The sequence below is a fragment of the Carassius carassius genome, chromosome 15, assembly GCF_963082965.1.
Source record: "Carassius carassius chromosome 15, fCarCar2.1, whole genome shotgun sequence".
NCBI classification, from domain to species: domain Eukaryota; kingdom Metazoa; phylum Chordata; class Actinopteri; order Cypriniformes; family Cyprinidae; genus Carassius; species Carassius carassius.
The window spans coordinates 23,791,841-23,813,597 of record NC_081769.1 but is presented as its reverse complement, the minus strand read 5'-3'; the positions used below and the strand labels follow the sequence as shown (position 1 = coordinate 23,813,597).

Genomic DNA, 21,757 nt, shown 5'->3' with positions numbered 1-21,757 from the left:
CTCTAGAACGCGAAAGCAGCCTTTTTTTTTCAAACAATAAACATGCGATTTCTCTTCAGAGATCGGCCATGGAGAGCAAGGCATGCATCTCTTATAGAATCAAGCCTGGTTCACACGGCAGGATAATTAGGCCGATTTTAGCCCCGATTGACACCTTCCGACAATCTTAAGGATGCTCAGATTATCGTAAAATAATCTGATCAGATATTCCTGCCGTGTGTGGTGTGTTAAGACTGCTCTCCTCTGCTCGGGAGGACGTCGGGACCGCTCCGATCTCAAATCGGGGATATTCAACATGTTGGATTTATTTGGCCCGATTTCTTCTCGTGTGTGGTGTCCCCCGAGGACAAACGATCATGCAGCCTTTGGACTGTGGCGTGTAGCCAATTAGAAAGCGAGGTGACGAGGCGGCGAGGAAGTACCGGGAAACAAAATCAAAACAGCCGGCGGCTTGGCGCACCAGAAAGTCAGGTGGACGTCGGAGATGGAGGACTTTGTCTCCACTTCTTTGACCATCGCCTTTTCTTATGTTTTTTTTTCGGTTACAAACAAAGCACAAACTATGGCCACTGCATCCTCTTCGTCCGCCATGATTGTTTACTCTGAAGTCACGTTTGATCTCGAGGGATTTTGCGAGATTTCCCGTCTGACCTGGGAATGCTCGGGAGTCAAATCGGTTCGTGTGTGATGTGTTGATTTTGCCGTGTGGCTGCACACCACACACTGTATGACAAAAAACTGTTAGACCCGTGATTTTTTATCGCCGTGTGTGGGGTCTCTCAGGTTTGGAAAATCGGCCGACAATTTTAAAATCGTCCCGTGTGAACCAGGCTTCAGCAAGAATAGTTAGAACTTTCTTTTTCCTTTTTTTAACTCTCAACATACTTCCTTTTAAACTAATACTTTAATCAGCGTGACACACACAATGCGGTCCCTGAAGACAGAAACCTGATGATGTTTCCGTTTCACGTCTATTTATAACCTGCAGGTGCACGTTATCAGTGACGTCACCTGCCGAGGTTATTTAAGCCAATTCTTGGCGTGTTTGACACATGCTTCACAACCGGTCGAACAAAGAATTTACTCATTAGCGCTATTGAGCGCATCATCGAGAGTAGCTTTTGATAGGGAAAGGTTTGGCATTGACATAAATTTTGTGTTTTGCAAAGTTTTATGCTTAAGCTGTTGTGGTGTTCATTCACACTGTTTCTAGATTATTGTGTAGAGTGACCAGATGCATTTCAAATAATTGTTAAAAACTAATTTCACTGTTTTTTTAATGTTTTTTTTTACTTTGCTAGTATTTTACATTTGAGCCCCTTAGGATCTCGAGCAATTTATCGTGATATACACCAATGAAGAAAAGCGAAATGGACGCTATATTAATCACTGCAAACCACGATGTCCTTCAAATTACGTTTAAGTCTGCGTCTGCAGTTTAATAATAATAAAAAAAAACCGGAATATGTTTTATATTCCTAGCTTCCCTGTGTGCTGCGTCGTGACGTCACTGAGCTCCAGCACAGCAACAAAAGAGGATGCGGAGCTGCGCGCGGGAGCCGAATCCCGTTAAAATGCATTTATTTTGCTTTGCGAGACCTAACACATAACCATGTAACATTTGTCCGTATTTATATGGATAAATGAAGTGGCGCAGGATTCGTTGTAGGAAGCGGGAGGAGAGAGAGAATGTACTGGGTCGCTGGTTTTGCCTCCTCCCGCTCGTTCGTGGTTGATCTTGGCCGGAATCAGAGCCCGTCCCTCGGGTTGTGTTGCTCTGATGAGCGTCACTTATTTCATGGATACATAGTAGCCATCCCTGTGCAGTATTTCGGCGGGATCATGTCGGGTCTGGTATCGGATTCCTGGTGGAGGAAGACGCTTTACATCACCGGAGGTGCCCTGCTGGCTGCGGCTGCGTATCTGCTGCACGAGCTGCTCTCCATCAGGTCAGTGCTTTGGCCTGCTGTGATGTCAAATGATAGCATATATGAAATGACTTACTGTTATTGTTTACAATATTTCGTAATGCACGCATTATACACATTTGAACCTGTCCAGGGAAATATGTAAGTACTGGTCCGCTGGCAATGTCAGTGTCAGTGAGGTTCTCGTGTTTTCTTTGAGCTCGTGTGTCCGCTGGGCTTTATCAAGTCACGTTTTCGGTGTTTGGCCGCACGGGAGCATATATGAAAACGCCCTGTCATCGATACCCAGCTGGAATTGCCCTTGTTTACATTCGCACTGAACAAAACCTTGATAAATTCGTTTTCTTTTTAGTGTAAATAAAGCGTCATTATGCAGCACGTGATCTTGACTGTTTACTTCGCTGGATCACGATGTCCTTGAGTTGTGAAGCGACCTTTCTTGGCTCATCTGCAGGCCATTACCTAATAAAAATTCAAGGGTGGCCTGAAATGCTCTTGGAGGAACTAAGTAACTTCCGTTTTAGCTGTAGATTGTTTTAATGTGGAGACTAGACGTGGTTACAAAACTTGACTGAAGGATTTCAGCACCACAGTCAGTGGACAGCGTCATGTTTGAGTATTGAGCTCTGCAGCATTCGGATCGTACTGATGCTTTACACTTGCCATATAATCTAGATTGGTCTTTGATTTTGGCGTAAAAAGACATAAATAGACATAGTTAGGCCATCAGAATGTTAATTTTAGAGCCACATGGAAGCATCTAAAATGCATATATGAGAGGGTGAGTGGCATCCTTATAGATTGAATGGCCTTTTTATGGTCACAGTCTTCAGCTGGTGTGCCCAGGACTGCCACCAGAGGGCACTCCTGGGTCTGTTTGTAAGCACATGGCTCGTCATTGTTGCTCTTCAGTCTACTGTCTGACTCAGCCCTTCTTTTCTCATTATTGTTTCAGTTGCCCCACCTACGTTTCCCTCGTTTGTGTCCCTAATTATTCTCCTTGTGTTTGCTATCCTGGGCTTCTTGGTTCTGTCACAGTCGGGGTGGAGAGATGAGGCGAAGACTCAAATGCAGGAAATTGACTCTTTATTAAAAGTAAAAAATAAACAAAACTAACAAAAACTATCCAAGGGGGGAAAACAAGCAGGAAGGGCAGAACGTGGCACAGCAAGGGAAGGCCAGGCCCAAACCAGGAACACGAAGACATAGCCGACCACATACAACAACAAAGAAGCACATGACTGCAAACACAAGGAGAATAAATAGGGAGACACAGGTGGAGTAACTGAAACAATAATGAGATAACAAGAAGGGTGGGGTCACACAATAGACTGAAGAACACATGGAAACAACAAAAACAATGACAAGCAATCTGCTAAAAACAGAAACAGGAGTGCCCTCTGTTGGCCGTCCTGGGCTCACCAGTTGAAGACTGTGACATTTGTTAATTGGGATAACAGTTCCAGAGTTTGGGCCTGGATAATAAACTGTGACTGTCTGTTAACTCTAAAAATTGCATAGCACCCAAACAAATAAATACATGCATACATAGAAAAGTTTTGTGATCTTTTGACATTAGTTTCTTAACTTTAACCTAATGGTTAATTACAAATCCACAGGTGTAATAGTTGTGTTATGTAATCATTATGCAAAGGAAAATTTCTGTAACATTTGTTTAATGCACTATAAAGGTATTCATAATTTGTGTTGTAATGTATTATGTTTTCATAACTGAAGTTAAAATGCATTAAAATATATTTGCAGATTCCTTATTACTTCTGCAGTTGTGTTTCTCATATGTTTTGATGTATTATGCTTTCTAAACACATTTTAGATGTATGTTTTTTTTTATATAAATATATTTTATTTTCTAAAATGTTATATTTTCTAGTATTTTAGAAAGGGTTATAATTATCTTATTATAACACTTTAAATTATAATAAACAACCAAATTCAGATATAAAAAGATTCTTCAATTATTATAATGCTTTTTAAAAAGATATAATGCATTATGACATACATTATGAATACCAATGCACATTTATGGCAAGGCTTACATTTATATTGAAATTTATATTGTGTATTATATTAACCTTGCCCTGACAGGGTCCCCTGTTCACTTTACTAGTAAACCCTGTAATTATTTGGATATCTGTGTTTGTTATTGATGCTTTGAGTGTAGAAATCATGATTGCTTTTTTTTTTATTAATGATGGCTAAATGTGGACGGATTTGTCCCATTGCACCTCAGAATCTGTGCTAATCTTTCTGATTTATATTGTAGGGATTTCGGCAAATCTAAATAATTTTTTCCCCTTCCCCCACAAAATACCCTGAATCAGAATCATATTCAATAGCCCATATGATAGGGATAGTTTGGTTATACAAATCACATTTTTAGAATATAGTTGATAATTTTTGAACTTGTGATCAGAATAGGACTAAGCTGTGTTGTTTTGAAAGCTCAGGCTTGGACTTGTAGTTCCTGGTTGTGAAATAAGACCTGTCTGTGTCCTCCCACACACATCCTGCTGTTTTCTCATAATTATAGTATAAGACCTTTTCTGATGCACTCCACTTGTTTTTGGGGACTAAATAGCTGCTTTCAAAGCTAAATAATGTTCCTATAAAACCATTTTCTTCCTGTACTTCAGCTGGTAAAGAATGATGCATTTCAATGCCAGGGTGATGGTGATGGATTCTCCCAAAGAACAAATATGCTGATAAAAATGCATACATGTTTTTGCTCAAAATGCATGCCAACAAAATACAAATACGAAGTTTTGTTCCATATGTCTGACTGTGATATTTAATCATTAGTATTTTGATTGACCTTTTATTCATCTGTTTATATTGAAATCTTGAGTAGATTGTCTGGTTTTAATCTATGGTTGATCTCCTCCTTACAGGAAAGAACAACAGTTGGATTCTAAAGATGCCATCATCCTTCACCAGTTCTCCAGGCCAAAAAACGGGGTGCCAAGCCTTTCACCTTTCTGCCTGAAAATGGAGACCTATCTGCGCATGGTTGATCTCCCCTATCAAGTATGCATATAGGAGCAGTTTGGATTTTGGAGTCCAATTCCTTTGATCAGTGGTTACATGCAGTTATTGGAAGTCACACCATCTGCTGTTGAAATGTCAATGAAATTCATGAAAACCCTTAGAAAATAAGATTGTTTTTTAAGTTCACATCCAGATACTCCAAAATAAGGAGTAGTGTTTGGGTTATATTATATTAATAATAATGCTTACTATTAATTGCTAAATTAGAATCTATGGTTTGCGTCTTTTCACCCTCAGTATGCTTCCTTTTTTTCAGAATTACTTCGATGGAAGCCTCTCTTCCCAGGGCAAGATGCCTTGGATCGAGTATAATTACAAGCAGGTGTGCGGTACTGAATTTATAATTGACTTTCTGGAGGAGAAACTTGGTGTGAGCCTAAACAAGAGTCTAAGCGCTCAGGAGCAGGCGGTAGCGCAGGCCATCACCACCATGGTGGAGGAACACTTGTACTGGTGAGTCATGTGCTGCCATTCAGAATGAGTCACTCTTCTGCTGCGGAGCCATCTCTGAAGTGTGAGGATCAAATATGCACTTACGGATTATTGACTAGAGAGAGTAGAGTTCTGCAATTTGTTTATTTGGCTTGGGAGTTTTTTTTATTTATTTTTAAAGCCTTAAAGGAATAGTTCACCCCAAAAATGAAAATTTGCTCAAAATTAATTCAGCGTCAGGCCACCCCAGATGTAGATTAGTTTTTTATCAGAATGTAGTTGTAAAAACTGCAGTGAATGGGTGCCATCAGTTCAAACAACTGATAAAAGCATCACAATAATCCACAAGTAATCCACACAAATAGTTGATAAATTTTTGTCTTGTGAAGCGAAACGTTGCTTGTGTGTAAGAAAGAAATTCATCATCATTAACTTCAAACCTTTGCTTCTATATTGCTTTCTAATGTTGCTTTTCTCCAGTGAAAAGTTGTCTCATCTGAATCAGGAGAGAAATATGCATAGACCAAGCATGGTTTATAAGCCAAAATAGTTCTAAACAAATACACCGAAAAAAATTCAACTCAATTTTTTTTAAGGTAAGTGGTATTTTAGCTACATTTTAAATAAACACATTTAATTGACTAATCTTCAGCAAAATGTATTTAAATGTAACTTAAATTGATTGCAACCACTTTTTATAAAAATGAATGAAAAGTTGTATGAGTTTGTAACCATAAACCACTAAAATATGCGTGGTAAGCTTACAGTGTTCTGCTGACATGATTTGCAGTGTAGGCAGCAGATTTATAAAATTACTCGTGCTAAAACATTAACCTACACATTGGGTATCATAGTGTAAGCATTACACTCAGGAACAAAACAATTGTACAACAAGTCTCTTTTCTTACAGCCTAATCTCCTCTTTTATTCTTTTGTAGTTTTATAATCCTTTTTCTTGTGCATTCTTCACACTGCCTAGAAGTACGTTACACTGTGCTATATATAGAATCCCACATGGCTATTGATTGAATAATTCATAAGTCTGAATATTTATGTCCACTCCAGAGTAGTGTTGTGTATGTCAGCTGAAGAGCTTGCTGAGCAAGAACATTTATTGAGCTATAAATAAGAGTAATGGATGTCATGCTGGGAAATAGGCAGGAAATCTGGATTCTGACACTGGTGGGTTTTTGATCAGGTAATGAACCTCCTGTAACGTACTTGATCCATTTCAGTAAAAAAAAAACCTATAATATCAGATTAAGACTCAGAAATTTAAACAAAGCATGTAGTGTACAATACTGTTTGATGGAATCCATATATTATGTCCTGACAAATTTAATGTTGGTCAATGCAATGTTTGAATTTAGTTGTTGTTTTCGGTGCAGAATTTACACACTGCAGCTTTGAATATGATTTAAACCTGATGAAAGGCTGATTGTAAATTCCAAGTGGTGAGTTCAAAGCCATGAACCCAAAGAGCGCTTGAAGCCATTTTGGATGAATGGTTTTTATTAATACATTGCCTACTGTGCAAAGAAGTTAATTAGAAGACTACTTTAATTAATTTGATTCAGATAATCACAGAGCAGAGAATTAATTCAAAGTTTAATCTCAAAGGCCAAACTGAGTTTGTTTTCTGTGTGATACTAAAGCTGCACACAGTTATAATAAACTCTGAAATATAAACAAGCCCATTTTATGATGAATTGCTTGTGCTTTTGATCAGTTATTTGTTAAAGATTTCCTCATTTGTAAGTTGCTTTGGATAAAACGTTCTAATATATTTTATGCATGTTGTAATGCACTTAATATATCTGCTTTCTAAAGACTTCAGTTTGGGAATCAATAAAATTGCACATCTGCAGTTTGTGAATTGTTCCTTTCATCTCTCCTTGCAACATTGCTTACTTAAGAAAAATTACAATATAACAGCCAACTAATAATATAATATATTTAATATAATTAATGTGTTGTATCCATAATATGATGTTTGTATTTTACCCACACAATATAAATGGCTCTATATACATGAACATTTATTCATCTCTTTCTCCACTGATCTCTGTCACTACAGGACCATTGCTTACTGTCAGTGGGTGGATAATGTTGAAGAGACTCGAAGGATGCTGGACTTTCCCGGGCCCCTCAGTGACCTGCTGAAATGGATCCTGTGTCAGCTGACTGGTGGCATTGTAAAGCGAGAGATGTACTGTCACGGCATTGGCTGCTTCACTAAGGAGGAAGTTTACACCCTCATGGAGAAGGACATGCGCACACTGGCCACACTGCTAGGTGAGCAGGACAAATAGAGGGTTAAAATTATACTTTGTCAGGAGCATGTTTTTGCGATGTGATACAATGATTTGCAATGATTTATTTTTATGAAATATTTGGTTAAATTTTATTTTAAGGTCCATTCAACTTGTTTTCATGTTATCCATTTGGTAATTGAATAAACTTAAAATCTAATTATTTTCTTGTATTTTCAGTTTCTGAAAACAATAATTATAAAGAAGTCTGTTATTTGTCTTCAATTTTGGCCGGGGATAATATTTATCTTATGCACCCTCAGGGGATAAGAAGTACATCATGGGTCCCAAGCTGTCCAGTGTGGATGCCACGGTGTTCGGTCACCTTGCGCAAGCCATGTGGACACTGCCTGGCACACGGCCTGAGCAGCTCATTAAAGGTGAGCACGACCTCACAACTGCAGTTTTGTAGTCCTAAAAGGGCCAATAAAAAAATTGGAAATATCTGGATAACAAGAGAGAGATTCATGCGTCTCTTTTTTTAGATGTTTTATTTAAAGGGATAGTTCCCCCCGAAATGAAAGGATTTCATCAATTTTGTTACAAAGCTGTATGGCTTTTTCTTTCATGAAACACAAAAGGCTCTATTCAGTGCAATGCTGGTGGACCGGTACGCAAATAAGAACAAAGTTATTTTCACTGAATAATGATTTAAATTAGGTCACAAACTATCATATAGTTTTAGAAGACATGTATATAGTGCATAAGTCATAAGGATTTATTTTGGAATACTTTAGGGTAGCAGTTTTGGAACCATCAACATCACATCAAAATTAAAAAAAGCACAGTTTGAACATTTTGCCTAACATTTCCTTCATTTCATTCCTAGAGGAATGAAAATTAACCTGGTTTGAAAGTTATCCAAAATTTAATTTCCTTTAAATGTTGTGCTATGGTATGGCAGTTTGATAAATGTCCACTAGATGGCATTATATGCATTTATGTATGCTTCTTCACATTAAAGTTTAGTCCTAGACAGAATGTCAAACCACCTCAGCAGAATAGAGCACGAGTCCAGTTCTGAAAGTAAATGAAATTGTATACAATTTATCCACTGGGCTATTGATTTTTAATGATAACTGTTTTTTTATATGAAAACTACATTACCCATGATTATCTACCAATCAGAGAATCGCTGAGAACGCATCACAAGAGTGTCTAGCAACCACTAACTCTCAGAAAGCACTTTGAATAATGTAATAGTCAGTCTTCCTTTCAAAAATTTTAAATATTTGTAAATAAATGCATATTTTGCAATAAATGTAAAATATGTCAAATCCATCAAGTACACAGACTTGAACTCTTTGTGCAATCTTTTTTTTTTTTTTCAAATCAAAGTTTCTCATTACCCTTGTTGCTGGTTAGTTTGGTTCATTGCTTATGACACTTTAATAAAACGTACTCGGTTACTAAACGTAACCTCGGTTCTCTCTAGAAGAGCGAACGAGTACTGCGTCTTAGCTAAGACGCTACGGGAAAAGTCTCTTTTCACGAAATACTGAAGCAAAAAATTATCCTTAATTTTGTATTTTTGTAAAGCGCATTTGCAGCAGTACACAGCCATAGGCGAGACGGCTTGTTCGCTCATTGGCTTGTTCTGCGGCAACTGCACAGCCTATCGAGCGCGGGCTGATGCAACATCAGACCAATAATATCTTCCCGCCGAAACGGGTGTGGCCCAACCTATAAAAGGAGCTCGAAAAGGCTGACTCACCTGATTTATTTCATCGCCGAAGCGAACCAGAGTGAATCGTGCGCACGGCAGAGAACGCAGTACTCGTTCGCTCTTCTAGAGAGAACCGAGGTTACGTTTAGTAACCGAGTACGTTCTCTTACGAGAGCTCTCTCGTACTGCGTCTTAGCTAAGACGCTATGGGAACCCAATGTAATACGCCGTGCGCGCAGGGATCACACACCAATAAACCTGAAGCAACGCCCAGGATTTACAGTGCACAGTCACCTGAGGGACTCACAGAGAGTCCAGGACAGAAAAGGGAAAAAGCCCTCCGTCCCATATCTAGCAGCATCCGTAGATGCAGCAATATGACATCACACAGCCGAGGCAAGGCCTGACCAATGTGGCAATGCGGGTCTTACGCAATACTGCCCATATAACAGTCGGCAGCGCATAGCGCTCGTGAACTCAGAATTCCCCTCAGGGCCCTGATTCGCCTATACCGACAGCAGCCTTGCTTGCAAGGCGGGAACCTCCAGGTTATAGAACCTGATAAATGTAGACGGCGAGGCCCAACCTGCCGCCATACATATATCCTGCAAGGAGATCCCAGTAGACCACGCCCACGACGAGGCGACGCCTCTTGTGGAGTGTGCTCTGACGCCCAACGGGCACTGAAGGCCCCTGGAAGCGTAAGCTAACGCTATGGCGTCAAATATCCATCTGGATAGCGTCTGTCTCGAAACAGCCATTCCCTTGGAACGCCCACTGAACGAGACAAATAGCTGCTCCGTCTGCCGAAAGGCAGCAGAGCGAGACACATAAGCTCTTAAAACCCTGACAGGGCAAAGAAGACTCGAGTCTCCATCCTCCCCTGACACCGGCAGGGCAGACAGGGTAATAACCTGAGCCCAAAACGGTGTGTTGAGGGATTTCGGCACATAACCGTGCCTAGGTTTGAGTATGACTCTTGAGTCATTGGGCCCAAACTCCAAGCACGACTGGCTCACCGAGAGCGCGTGCAAATCACGCACACGCTTCACAGAAGCGAGAGCCAACAAGAATACTGTCTTGAACGACAGATGCTGAAGGCTAATCGATTGGATAGGCTTGAAAGGGGGACCCTTCAAGGCCTCTAAAACCGCCGCGAGGTCCCACATAGGGACTGACGGAGGTCTGGGAGGATTCAGCCTCCTAGCTCCTCTGAGGAACCGGATGACTAAATCATTCCTTCCTATTGACTGACCGGACGCCGTTTCAGAAAACGCCGCGATGGCAGCCACATAAACTTTGAGCGTGGATGGGGCTCTGCCCTTATCCAACAGCTCCTGAAGGAAGGAGAGGACCTCCGTCATCTCACAACTAAGGGGTGAATAACCTCGAGCTGTGCACCAGCTGGAGAACACCGACCACTTCGAGGCATACAGACGTCGTGTCGACGGAGCTCTAGCCTGAGTGATGGTATTTAGCACTCCCACTGCGAGATCAGCGGGTAACCGTTGAGTGCCCATACATAGAGGGACCACAACTCCGGTTGAGGGTGCCAAATCGAGCCCCTGGCCTGCGAGAGGAGGTCTCTCCTCAACGGTACCGGCCACGGGGCGACATCTGCTAACTGCATCAGATCTGGGAACCATGGTTGGTTCTTCCAAAGAGGTGCTACAAGCAGTATTGACCATCTCGTTTCTCTCACCCGTTCTTTCACCTGCGGAAGGAGGGAGACGGGAGAAAACGCATAAAGCAGGCAGCACGGCCATCTCCGTGACAGCGCGCTTTCGTTCTTGGAAAGAACGCGGGGCAGTGAGCGTTTTCGTGGGACGCAAAGAGGTCCACCTCCGCCATGCCAGATCTCTCCCACAACAGCCGGACTGTTTGCGGGTGTAGAGACCATTCGCCCGTAGGAACATTGCCTCTGGACAGCCTGTCTGGACCCAGATTCTGCAGTCCAGGCACATGCACTGCTCTCAGCGAGCGCACGTTGCGCTGAGCCCAAATCAGGAGGCGTTCCGTCAGCCTGCACAGGTTTCGGGACCCGAGACCGCCCTGGCGATTTATGTAGGACACCACGGACATGTGGAGGCGATCGCTCTTCCTCGACCCCGTTCCGGTGCTTAACCGACTGGAGGGAGGCTGAGCGGGTCCCGTGGGACTCGATATATCTGCGAGTAACCGTGGGCAAAGAGTAAATCTGTGTCGATCTTATGTGCGCTAGCCCTGTGTGCAGGGCTGTGCTTACATGTGGAGATGGGCACTGGGTAGTGGGCATCGTTACTGCATTTATAGCACCATCGGCCGTGGCCGGACGAGCATGCACGGGTTTCGTTTTTACAGAAACCACATGACGCGTGTGACATAGTAATTGTGGGCACTGAGGGGTGGGCACGTTTACTATGCAGTGTGCGCGACCGACTTGAGTCGACATTATGGGGGCATGCCCTGTGTGCAGGGCTGTGCTTACATGTGGAGATGGGCACTGAGGAGTGGGCATCGTCACTACATTTATAGCACCATCGGCCGTGGCCGGACGAACGTGCACGGGTTTCATTTTTACAGAAACCACATGACGCGTGTGACATTGTGATTGTGGGCACTGAGGAGTGGGCAGGTCTACTATGTAGTGCGCGTGATCGACTTGAGTTGCTTTTATGGGCGCGAGCCCTGTGTGAAGGGCTGTGCTTATATGTGGAGATGGGCACTGAGCAGTGGGCATCGTCACTACATTTATAGCACCATAGGCCGTGGCCGGGACACCAGAAATTACACATTTTTCGGGAAATATCTGGGTAGCCGTGATAACGGTTTTCGTCTGCAGGCAAGCGGGCAACCGTACAGGCTTGCGCATTGCAAAAAACGCTGAAACAGTCACAATCTCTGGAAACTGAAACAGCGGCGCGCTTAGGTGAGAGCCCGGCCACAGCGGAACTCGTACACCGGCGCTTCGATGAAGCAGCCATCGTGTGTAGTGCCGACGCAGCGTCATGCAGCATGCGTAGATGGCTTTCCTAGGATGGCTTCGGGGCTCCCGGCCTCACCGTAATCCTCTGCCGTGGTCCCCGCGGCTCGGGGCGACGGCCAGTAGAGCGAGAACGGGGGTCTCGAGCTGCGTTGCTGAAGCTGCTGTGATAACGGCTTTTGTGTGCAGGCAAGCGGGCAACTGTGCAGGCTTGCGCATTGCAGAAAACGCTGAGACAGTCACAATTCCTGGAACTGAAACAGCGGCGCGCTTGGGTGAGAGCTCGGCCACAGCGGAACTCGTACACCTGCGCTTCGATGAAGCAGCCATCGTTAGTAGTGCCGACGCAGCGTCACACAGCAGGCTTTAGATGGCAACACCGCTTTTGCCGCCGTCCAGCAGAGGGCGGACAAAGGTGCGTCGCTATCGCCTGTTCCACCAGCGGAAGTGAGTGGTAGTTCCTGTTTTTAGCATCATCAGTGTGGAGAATGCTAGTGAGACAGACGAACGAGTTCATGCCGAATATGGAGCGTTCCAAGCCTTCGCCACCTCTTCGTGAAGCTCAGGAAGAAAAGAGGCGGGCTTTGAGAAGTACGCTCATCCGAAAGGGAAATACCATCCAGCCGGGAACGAGAGGGGGGGCGCTGGTGCAAACCACTCGCGGCCGAGACTCATCGCGGCCAACACGAGCATTCGCCCCGGCTCCTTCTCGATGTCAGCTCGTCTGCTGGGCTTCTGAGCAGAAGGCGCGAGATCCTTGGAGCTCGCCCAGCCCTCACTGCCCGAAGCTAGCAGAGAGCGCGTGTCCTCTTCCCCCGACGCGGCCCTGAGATCGACTTCCTCGGACGACGCGCCGGCAAACAGCGGGCGCTGCCCACCGGGAAGCGATGCAGGGGGGGCCGGTGAAGCAGGGCGAACCGGCGAGCTCGGTTGAGCTGAAGACGGTTCCGGAATCCGCTGGAAGCGATGCTTTTACGGCGCCTCAGCGCAGCGGAGAATGCAGGCTCAGAGAAAAAGGCCAGGCGAGTCCTCAGAGTCACCAGGCGAGACGTGTGTCGCAGGGCGAACACACACACACACATAAAGAACAGCTTGGATATAACAGGATTGAAAGGATATAGGCGCCGGATAGCGCAGCAGGAACGGCAGTGGAAGGCGGCGATGCCAGCAGCTTCAGAATGGCTCGTCCTGCTGATGTGCTTTCTCAGACGGCGCTTGCTTCCTCCGTGATCCAGCGATGCGTGAGCTTCGCTGAAGAGATGAAAAATCAGGTGAGTCAGCCTTTTCGAGCTCCTTTTATAGGTTGGGCCACACCCGTTTCGGCGGGAAGTGGCAAGAAGGGCGCGAAGTGCCCTTATTGGTCTGATGTTGCATCAGCCCGCGCTCGATAGGCTGTGCAGTTGCCGCAGAACAAGCCAATGAGCGAACGAGCCGTCTCGCCTATGGCTGTGTGCTGCTGCAAATGCGCTTTACAAAAATACAAAATTAAGGATAATTTTTTGCTTCAGTATTTCGTGAAAAGAGACTTTTCCCGTAGCGTCTTAGCTAAGACGCAGTACGAGAGAGCTCTCGTAAGAGAACCTTTTTTTTTTAAATCCATATGGGTAAAATGAATGAGGAAAACACTTGGAAAAAGTGGTTGGGAATTATTATACTCTACATAAATGTTGCTGTATTCTAAATTTGACATTTATTCTGAGTGGAGACACAATGACAAAAACCAGCCATTGAGCAGACCATGTTTGACAGGTTTCAAGCTGCACAATGAATAACTATTTCCATCTGCACACAGGAGAACTGATCAACCTCGCCATGTACTGTGAGCGCATACGGAGGAAGTTCTGGCCCGAGTGGTTTGTGGACTTGGAGGACTTCTGTTACGACAGCGACAATGATGCTAGCAGCGGGACCCCTACCTGTATGCTGGACCTTGGTCTCTTTTCCAGGACAGACACTTTAGAGGGAAGTGATCTAAGCCTCCAGTCACACAGTAATACACACTCGCAAGACTCGGACCACTCTGCACGCTCGCTCTCAGACTCTGACATTGAAGCAGATGGCTCGGATGTGGAGCAGCAGGTCACGGGTAAAATCTAAAAAGAGGTTGCTTTTTATCTGGTGTAAGAGAGCTTTTTGGGATGCATTGTGGCTCCAGAACTCTTATTGATATTTCTTGCCTGGATAAATCACACTTTGATGAACCTGAATAAAAAAAACTAAATGTGTTAGTCATGGACATGTACACATAAAGATTTACACCACAGAAGTTGAACGCATGTTAAAGATCCTTCATTCTCATCATTGTAAAAAATTATGCCTCCATCCTTCTCAGAAGTGTTTGTTTGTTTCATTATGGTTTCTAATTAGCTTTCATTTCAAGGAAACAAATATTTCATGGTTTTACAGACCACGATGTCTCTTTTCTCTCTAACTTGAATCAAAAATTTGCTCCAGAACAGAATCATGTACCAAAATACTAGCCTGCATGATTCTAGGATGTTTGTGCAAAGTTGATCATTTAACGTTTTGTGCCAGCTGAAACGAAATCTGTGTGAACTCCTTCATCCTGTTCAAACCTAATAATTCCTGCTCCCAGATCAGCTAAAGTAAATAAAATAGAATTGATGGAGATGGATAAAAGGATTTATAAAGCATTTAATGCCGATTCCGCATAAAATAACAAAATTAGAATCCAATCTCCACAAATATTTAGGCTAATTCAACAGAACCAAATCCCTTTTTATTTGTTAGGGCTCCAGTGTGTGTCATCAGTGTCAGACTCTTGATCAGTCTGAATGGTGCTTAATGCCTGTGTGCCTGACTGCAACCATTTGTACATGTGTGACGGTCTTTTCTCTTCAATCCTGTGTCTCTCTCGGTTCGATTCTGTAATACAGACCGGTTTGTGTGTCCCCAGCAGAGGGCACTGTGACCATTCACATGTTGAGTGGCTCCTAGGCAGCCACTTGCAAGAGTCTCTTCAAGCTTCTGCCTTAAAAGAACGTTTTAAATATTAATGACAACAGTGAACCTCTAGTGAACTCTAAACGGACATATTTTGTGGTGTAGGAGTCTGATTATACTTTTTGTGTGTGTGTACCAAAAGTGTAGTGCATTGAGCAGATTTGTCTTAGTTGAGGGAAAATTGTTGCGATAAACAGCCGCATGATTTTACCCTCTTTTTGATAAATTTACTTGAAACCCAAGCCTGTACTAAATTAATTTATTTAAATACTTTATAATGTTTGATCTTTTATGCTGAATTCTGTTGTTTACTTTCCATGTTGTTTTGCACATTTTAGATTATTGAAAGATTTTGGACAATGTAAAGATATGTATTGAAACATTAGAGGACTTAAAACAGGGTCCATACAATCGGTGAGGTATGTTATATGTGTGTGTATGATATACAGTAGTTACCTGCATGTGTGTTTGTTTGTGCGTCTATATGTGTGAGCTAGTGTAAAGTTCACCAGAGGAAATCTATCAAATATTTATCCCCTGTATAAAATCAAGGTTGAAGTTAAATACACATAAACCCAGTCTTTTTTTTTGTGTTAATAATTAATTTGACACTTATTTTTGGGCATAAACTAATAAAAAATATTTTTTCAGTGACTTGAGATGCTCAGCTAAAAATAGTCTTTTCGATTCATTATAAATAACAGCTGAAGCAAAATTCACATTCAAAAACATGCATAATTTTACCCTATGCTGTATGTTTATTAATAGACTTTTAGAAATGTGTCTGTGTGTTGGGAACATAGCTGGATTATGTTCTCATAAGATGTCAGTTTTGCTATAGATCTTTAAGCCATATTAGAGAATTAATTTCCTGTTTGCGGAAACAAAATGATATATATATATATATATATATATATATATATGTATGTATATATATATATATATATATATATATATATATATATATATATATATACACAAGATTTTACCTACTATGAATCAGCTATAAAATGTGCTTTAACTGAACCCTCTCTTGAATGCTTGGTTATCCTGAACTGAGTGGTTGCTTGACAGTTATTGCTCTAAAATGTCAATTAAAATAGCTGTGACAGTTTAAACATGCATGATGCGTATCTGTTTGTTTTCTTCTGCTCTTATTAAGTATTATGCAACAGTTATGGTCCTCAAATTTGACTAATAGAGGGGTGCTCTCTTGAACTTTTTACTTTTTGTGTCACTCTGTTTGTCTGTGTTTGTGTGTTCCAGACAGACTGTCATTCTGTGCATTAGTTTAGTTTACCTCAGACGATTAGTTCAAATACTGATTTATTCAAGAATGAAACAAACAGCTGTTTTTAGGAATGAGTCGTTAAATGATTCACTGTACCAATTCATTCACAACACAAATTAATCTAGAAACTAAAGAAGGGACTATTTTTAATGAGTGAGACATTGAATCAGTCACTGTGCTGATTAGTTCAAAACACTGATACATTCAGGAGTGACTACGTCCGAAATCGCTTTTTTTTTTTTTTTTTTTTTAAGTTGTTAATTTGCAGCTCTTAAATTACTTCTAGTATGTGTGTGTTTATGTAGTACAAATTTAATCCAGACACACTACATCCACCTTGTCATTGTCATGTGAGTACCAGTGGTTTCATGGGATAGTAAAGTGGCACTTATAAGAATCCATCTAGGTACTTGTTTTGCCTATATGGTTTTATGAATACTGTGAATACAGACATATTACTCTTTTCACATGTTTTTTTTTTTGTCTGCTATACGGTACAGAAGTATGCAATTTCAGATGCAACCACTGTTTTTATGAGTGAAACAATGAATCATTCACTTTCCTGATTTGTTCAAAACACTGATTCATTCAGGAATGAAACAGATGGCTTGTTTTTGTATTAATGAGCCATTGATTCATTCACTGTGCTGATTTTGTATGAAACCTTGCTTTTTCACAAACAATACTACAGAGTGTTACTTTGATTTAACTTGGAACCCTATTTTCATTAGTGCGGCAAAAATACCTGCGATAAATTTTAGTTACTCAGGCTTGTTTGTTTAGTAAGTTACTCGATATTAAACTTATGTGTTCTTTCGTGCTGATTTTCAAAACAACAATGCTCTTGCTTGCACAATATGTTTGAATATAGGTTTTAATCAGTGTGAATGTTTTCCAACCTATGTGTATGCGTATGTGTTTAACATGAGCTACCATCTTTTCAATCAGGCTAATGAGTGGCAGCCATCCATGCGCAGAGGAGGGCTGATTAAGGCGTTTCCAGGCACTGGAGACGTGCAGAGGAAACAGCAGGGGAGAGAGAGGGAGATAGAGAGACAGAAGAGAAGAGAGACAGGAGAGGGAGAGGGAGAGGGGCTACGGATCAGGAACCAGGTTCCCGCGGGATGGAGCAGGTGCTGGCTGCGAGCAAGGCCTTTGGGCCCGACGGGGCAGCCAGAGCTTAAAACAATCTGCATAGTACCTTCTTTTAATTTAGGCTCTTCTACACCCCACCACTCTCTCTCTTTCTCGCTCTTACTGCCGCTTTACAGATCAGTGCTCCACAAAGAGGGGTAAACAGAGAGAGGCAAATTAAAAAGGGAACTCCCCTGATACCCCAAAACAAATTAGTGCAAACAAATTACACTGAGTCAACACGCAAACACTGCAGCATCTGTGGCTTTGGACTGAGGATGGCAGCGGCAGGCACAGCCTGTGCACACGCTCAGAACCAAGACAAACATCCAGCAATAGGGAGACTTCAGGTCATTCCACTTTCAGACCCTGGAGCCAGTACCTTTAAAGCTCCCGTTGGTTCCTGCTAACAGACAGAAGCGTCATGCGTATTTAAACATGTCCCCTCAGATTTATGAGCCCAAAAATATTTGTATTTTAGAACAATTAAGTAACAAATAAAATGCTGTAGTAAAACTGCCATCATCTACGTATTTTTAAGTTGATCCAAACACTTTTTACTGTGGAACTCGACTGTAGATATTAAGTAGACATTATCAATTCAGGTCAGGATTTAATGCTTTTAAAAGAATTGTGTATAAATATATAAATAAATATTATTATTAATATTACTAATACTGTTATTCAAATATTTATGGTAGTATTATCTTTTTTATTAAAGAAGTCTCTTATGCTCACCAAGGATGCATTTATTCAAAAATACAGTAAAACATTAATATTATAAAATGTTATTACAAATTAAAATAACATTTCTATTTTAATATATTTTAAAATATCATTTATTCCTGTGATGGCAAACCTGAATTTTCAGCAGCTATTACTTCAGTCTTGAACATCACATCCTTCAGAAATTAATATAATATGCAGATTTTCCTCTCAAGTAACATTCCGTTATAATAATTATAATAATAATATAGTATGTGTAAAAAGTGACACTATTAAAAAAAAAAAGTAAACAGAACAGCCTTTATTTGAAAAGTAAATTTTTTGTAGTATTATAAATGTCTTTACTGTCCGTTTTAATCAGTTTGATGCATCCTTGAATAAAAGTAACATTTAAGCATCCTCCAGTTAAATTATTTACTAATTAGTAATTATTTACAATTACTTTGTTTTAAGTGTCACTCTTGTGTCACAAACAGAGGATAGATATTTTACATATATTCATTTATAACTGAGTTTGAGTGTGTGTTTAAATGGTTTAGAATAAAACCAGTCGTATGGATAATCAGCCTCCAGGAAAATGGCAGAGACTAATGTAGACTTTCTCTGCCATACACTTTCATTTATTCATTTAGTCATCTGTTCACTTGTTTGCACACTGGCTCTAGCAAAAGTCACAAACACAGCTGAAAGCCAACATATGTTCCACACTCCATATGTAACATACTTCCCTCACATCGTATGGAATAAATAGGGCTGTGAATCAGGATATCTGGAATCCAGCCTGCATTATGTCTTGATCTCATTCTATTTCCCTGTCCTATAACATTAAATGCACAAAGCCCATAACCATAAATCTGAAGAATATCATACAATCGCTGCCCATTTCTTTGAATTGTTATGTGTATATGTCTGGTTTGATTTGTGTGTGTTATATGAGAAAAATCATATCTGGCTTCATCCTCAGGCCCCCTGGCCACCTGGCAGAGACAGTGACCCTTCCATCTGCCCCCCGCTGTCTTCCTGTTTGTGTGTGTTTTGTGGATCCAGAGAGATGGGAATAAAGTGGCCCACACGGGCCCAGAGTGCAGCGCTGCATGTGCCAGGTGACTCCCCAGGCCCTTTTGAAGACCTCGCTCCCCTCGTCTTTGGGAGCCAGGCTCAGGTGCGGCTCATAAAGAAGGGGCTACGATGCCAACAGGTGGCGCTGTTTTCTTCTCCAATTACGCCTTTGTTTGCTCATTGGCATCCAGTTTGTTTTGGACGAGTCCCCTTGCCCACTGGACAAGCGCCAGGGGGAGTTTTGTATGTGTGTGGGCTGGTCTTTCCACCAACATCGCTTCTCAAAGCCTCCTCGGACCTTGCCAGAAACGATAAGCTCGCTGTAAGCTCCTGCTTTAAATCAAATGCGAATATGCCACGTTCTTGATCATATTCTTCGCAAAGACCCACATATGTCTGACCATTTGTCTCGCAAATAGATGACGACAGAGAAGCCACTCTTGGCGTTTGTTGCCTCCAAGTATGTGTTCTCTGACCTCCAGCTTTTTCAAGATCTGCTCTGCAAGGACGTCTTCAACCCCCATCGTCTAGGTGGATTAGAGCAGGTACTTTTTCAAAAGAGAGAAAGAGAAAGGGCGAGTCACTTTGATACCCCCTGACTGAGAGGGGCATCGGTTCAACAGAGCGGGGCCACATCCCAGAATCCCCTACTTTTCCCTCATTATCTGTCTTCCCCAAGCTGCTGTTCCTCTTCCCCTGGATGTTATCTTCAGCTGCTTATGCCCTAATACCACAATTGTTGTTCTCTAAAAACAATCATTAACAATCCCTTTGAGGCTGAGGGGTTTTTAGCAGCTTTCTCTCTCTCTCCTGATGGTTTCTCCTAGCTCTTTATCTCTCCCTCCTATTTTTCCCTCCTGAAAACAGAGGGATATTGGCAAAGCCTCTTTAAACTCTCTAGCATTACGGTGGATTATTTTGTGCTGAGACCCTTGGACATGTTTTTTCTTTATTTCTCTGTCTTTTATTATTTTCCTCACTTCATGGCTGAGGCAGACACGCTAGGTAAACATTTTGGCGTCACACTCGATTGCGTCTCAGAAATTAAAAAACGCAGAGACAATGGGCCCGGGACACTGACACGCTAAGACCTTGGCTCTGGGGGGATGGCTTGCACGCCGCATGACAGCACGGCCCTGGCGGGCAGAACAATGCCCGCCTGCGTTCTTTGGTGTGTGCGCTCAGAGCGCCATGCTTTAGACTATCTGCTCTAGGCCATCTGTCTATCCTCCTCCTCTTCTCTCACCCCACTGCCACGGCGGATTTGAACTTGGCTCAATTATTCATTTGTTTACAAACATGAGCGCAAACAGAACAGTTGGATCAGTTGGGTGTGGGCCTTTTTTGGGGGCACTGATACTGAAAGTTTTCCCAAAGGCGGTGCAGTGTAAGAGATTTATTTTGTGCTTGCAGGTACTCAAGCGGCGACCTGCTGCAACAACGGCAGACGTGCCACAATATGTGTTGTGCTTATGAGCTTAAATGGACAGCTGTTTATGGATACATGTCAATAGCTTCACTTAAATAGTAAACAATTGCTTATCCCTCAATTGTATATCTTATTGCAGTTTCAAGTATGACACTGTTGTGTCTGACTGCTGATTTATTGATTTATTTGTTGTAATGGTTGACCTGTACAGGGTTAGGCTGCTATTGCTGATATTCCAGAGTACATTCACCCTACAGCCTATAGAGGGCACTATAACATTATTTTGTTACTATTACATTATAACTTGTTTGAATAATCAAAAGTCAAACTTTTTTCTTTTCCAACAGTGATCAACTGTTCTCTGTGTTTGCATGTATAAATAACTTTTAATGTTAAGATCATTTTTAAATTCAGTTTAAAAAAAATAATTATAATGCATTATTTTCAGAAGATTAAATAAGATGTTTAGCATAACATTCTTGTGGCCATTTTCATGAAAATATATTTTAAAAAAAGTAAATAAAAATACATTCACTACCATTTAAAAGTGTGTGGTTTGTAATAATTTTAAAATGTTTTAAAGAAGCCTTTTACAGTATATGTAAATGAGGAGTTCAGATGCAAAAGCCTCTGAGTGCCATTTGAAATTTTCATCAAATAATATTTCACTTAAATGGCAATGAATAGGTTCTTTTTTTAATTGCCATTAAAGTGAAATAACTGAACATAAACATTGGAGCCTGAGAAAAATGCTCATTTTGGAAGGAAATTTCAGATGGAACTCTTCA

General features: G+C 41.7%; 1 protein-coding gene across 1 annotated transcript; it reads left to right on the top strand.

Moving 5' to 3' along the window:
* Nucleotides 1-1,495: 1,495 nt before the first annotated feature.
* Nucleotides 1,496-14,771, top strand: LOC132158634 (failed axon connections homolog). Its single transcript, XM_059568127.1, has 6 exons — nt 1,496-1,949; nt 4,838-4,973; nt 5,251-5,447; nt 7,504-7,721; nt 8,002-8,118; nt 14,159-14,771. The coding sequence occupies exons 1-6, from the start codon at nt 1,690-1,692 to the stop codon at nt 14,461-14,463; spliced, it is 1,233 nt and encodes a 410-aa protein (XP_059424110.1). The 5' UTR covers nt 1,496-1,689; the 3' UTR covers nt 14,464-14,771.
* The last annotated feature ends 6,986 nt before the right edge of the window (nt 14,772-21,757 follow it).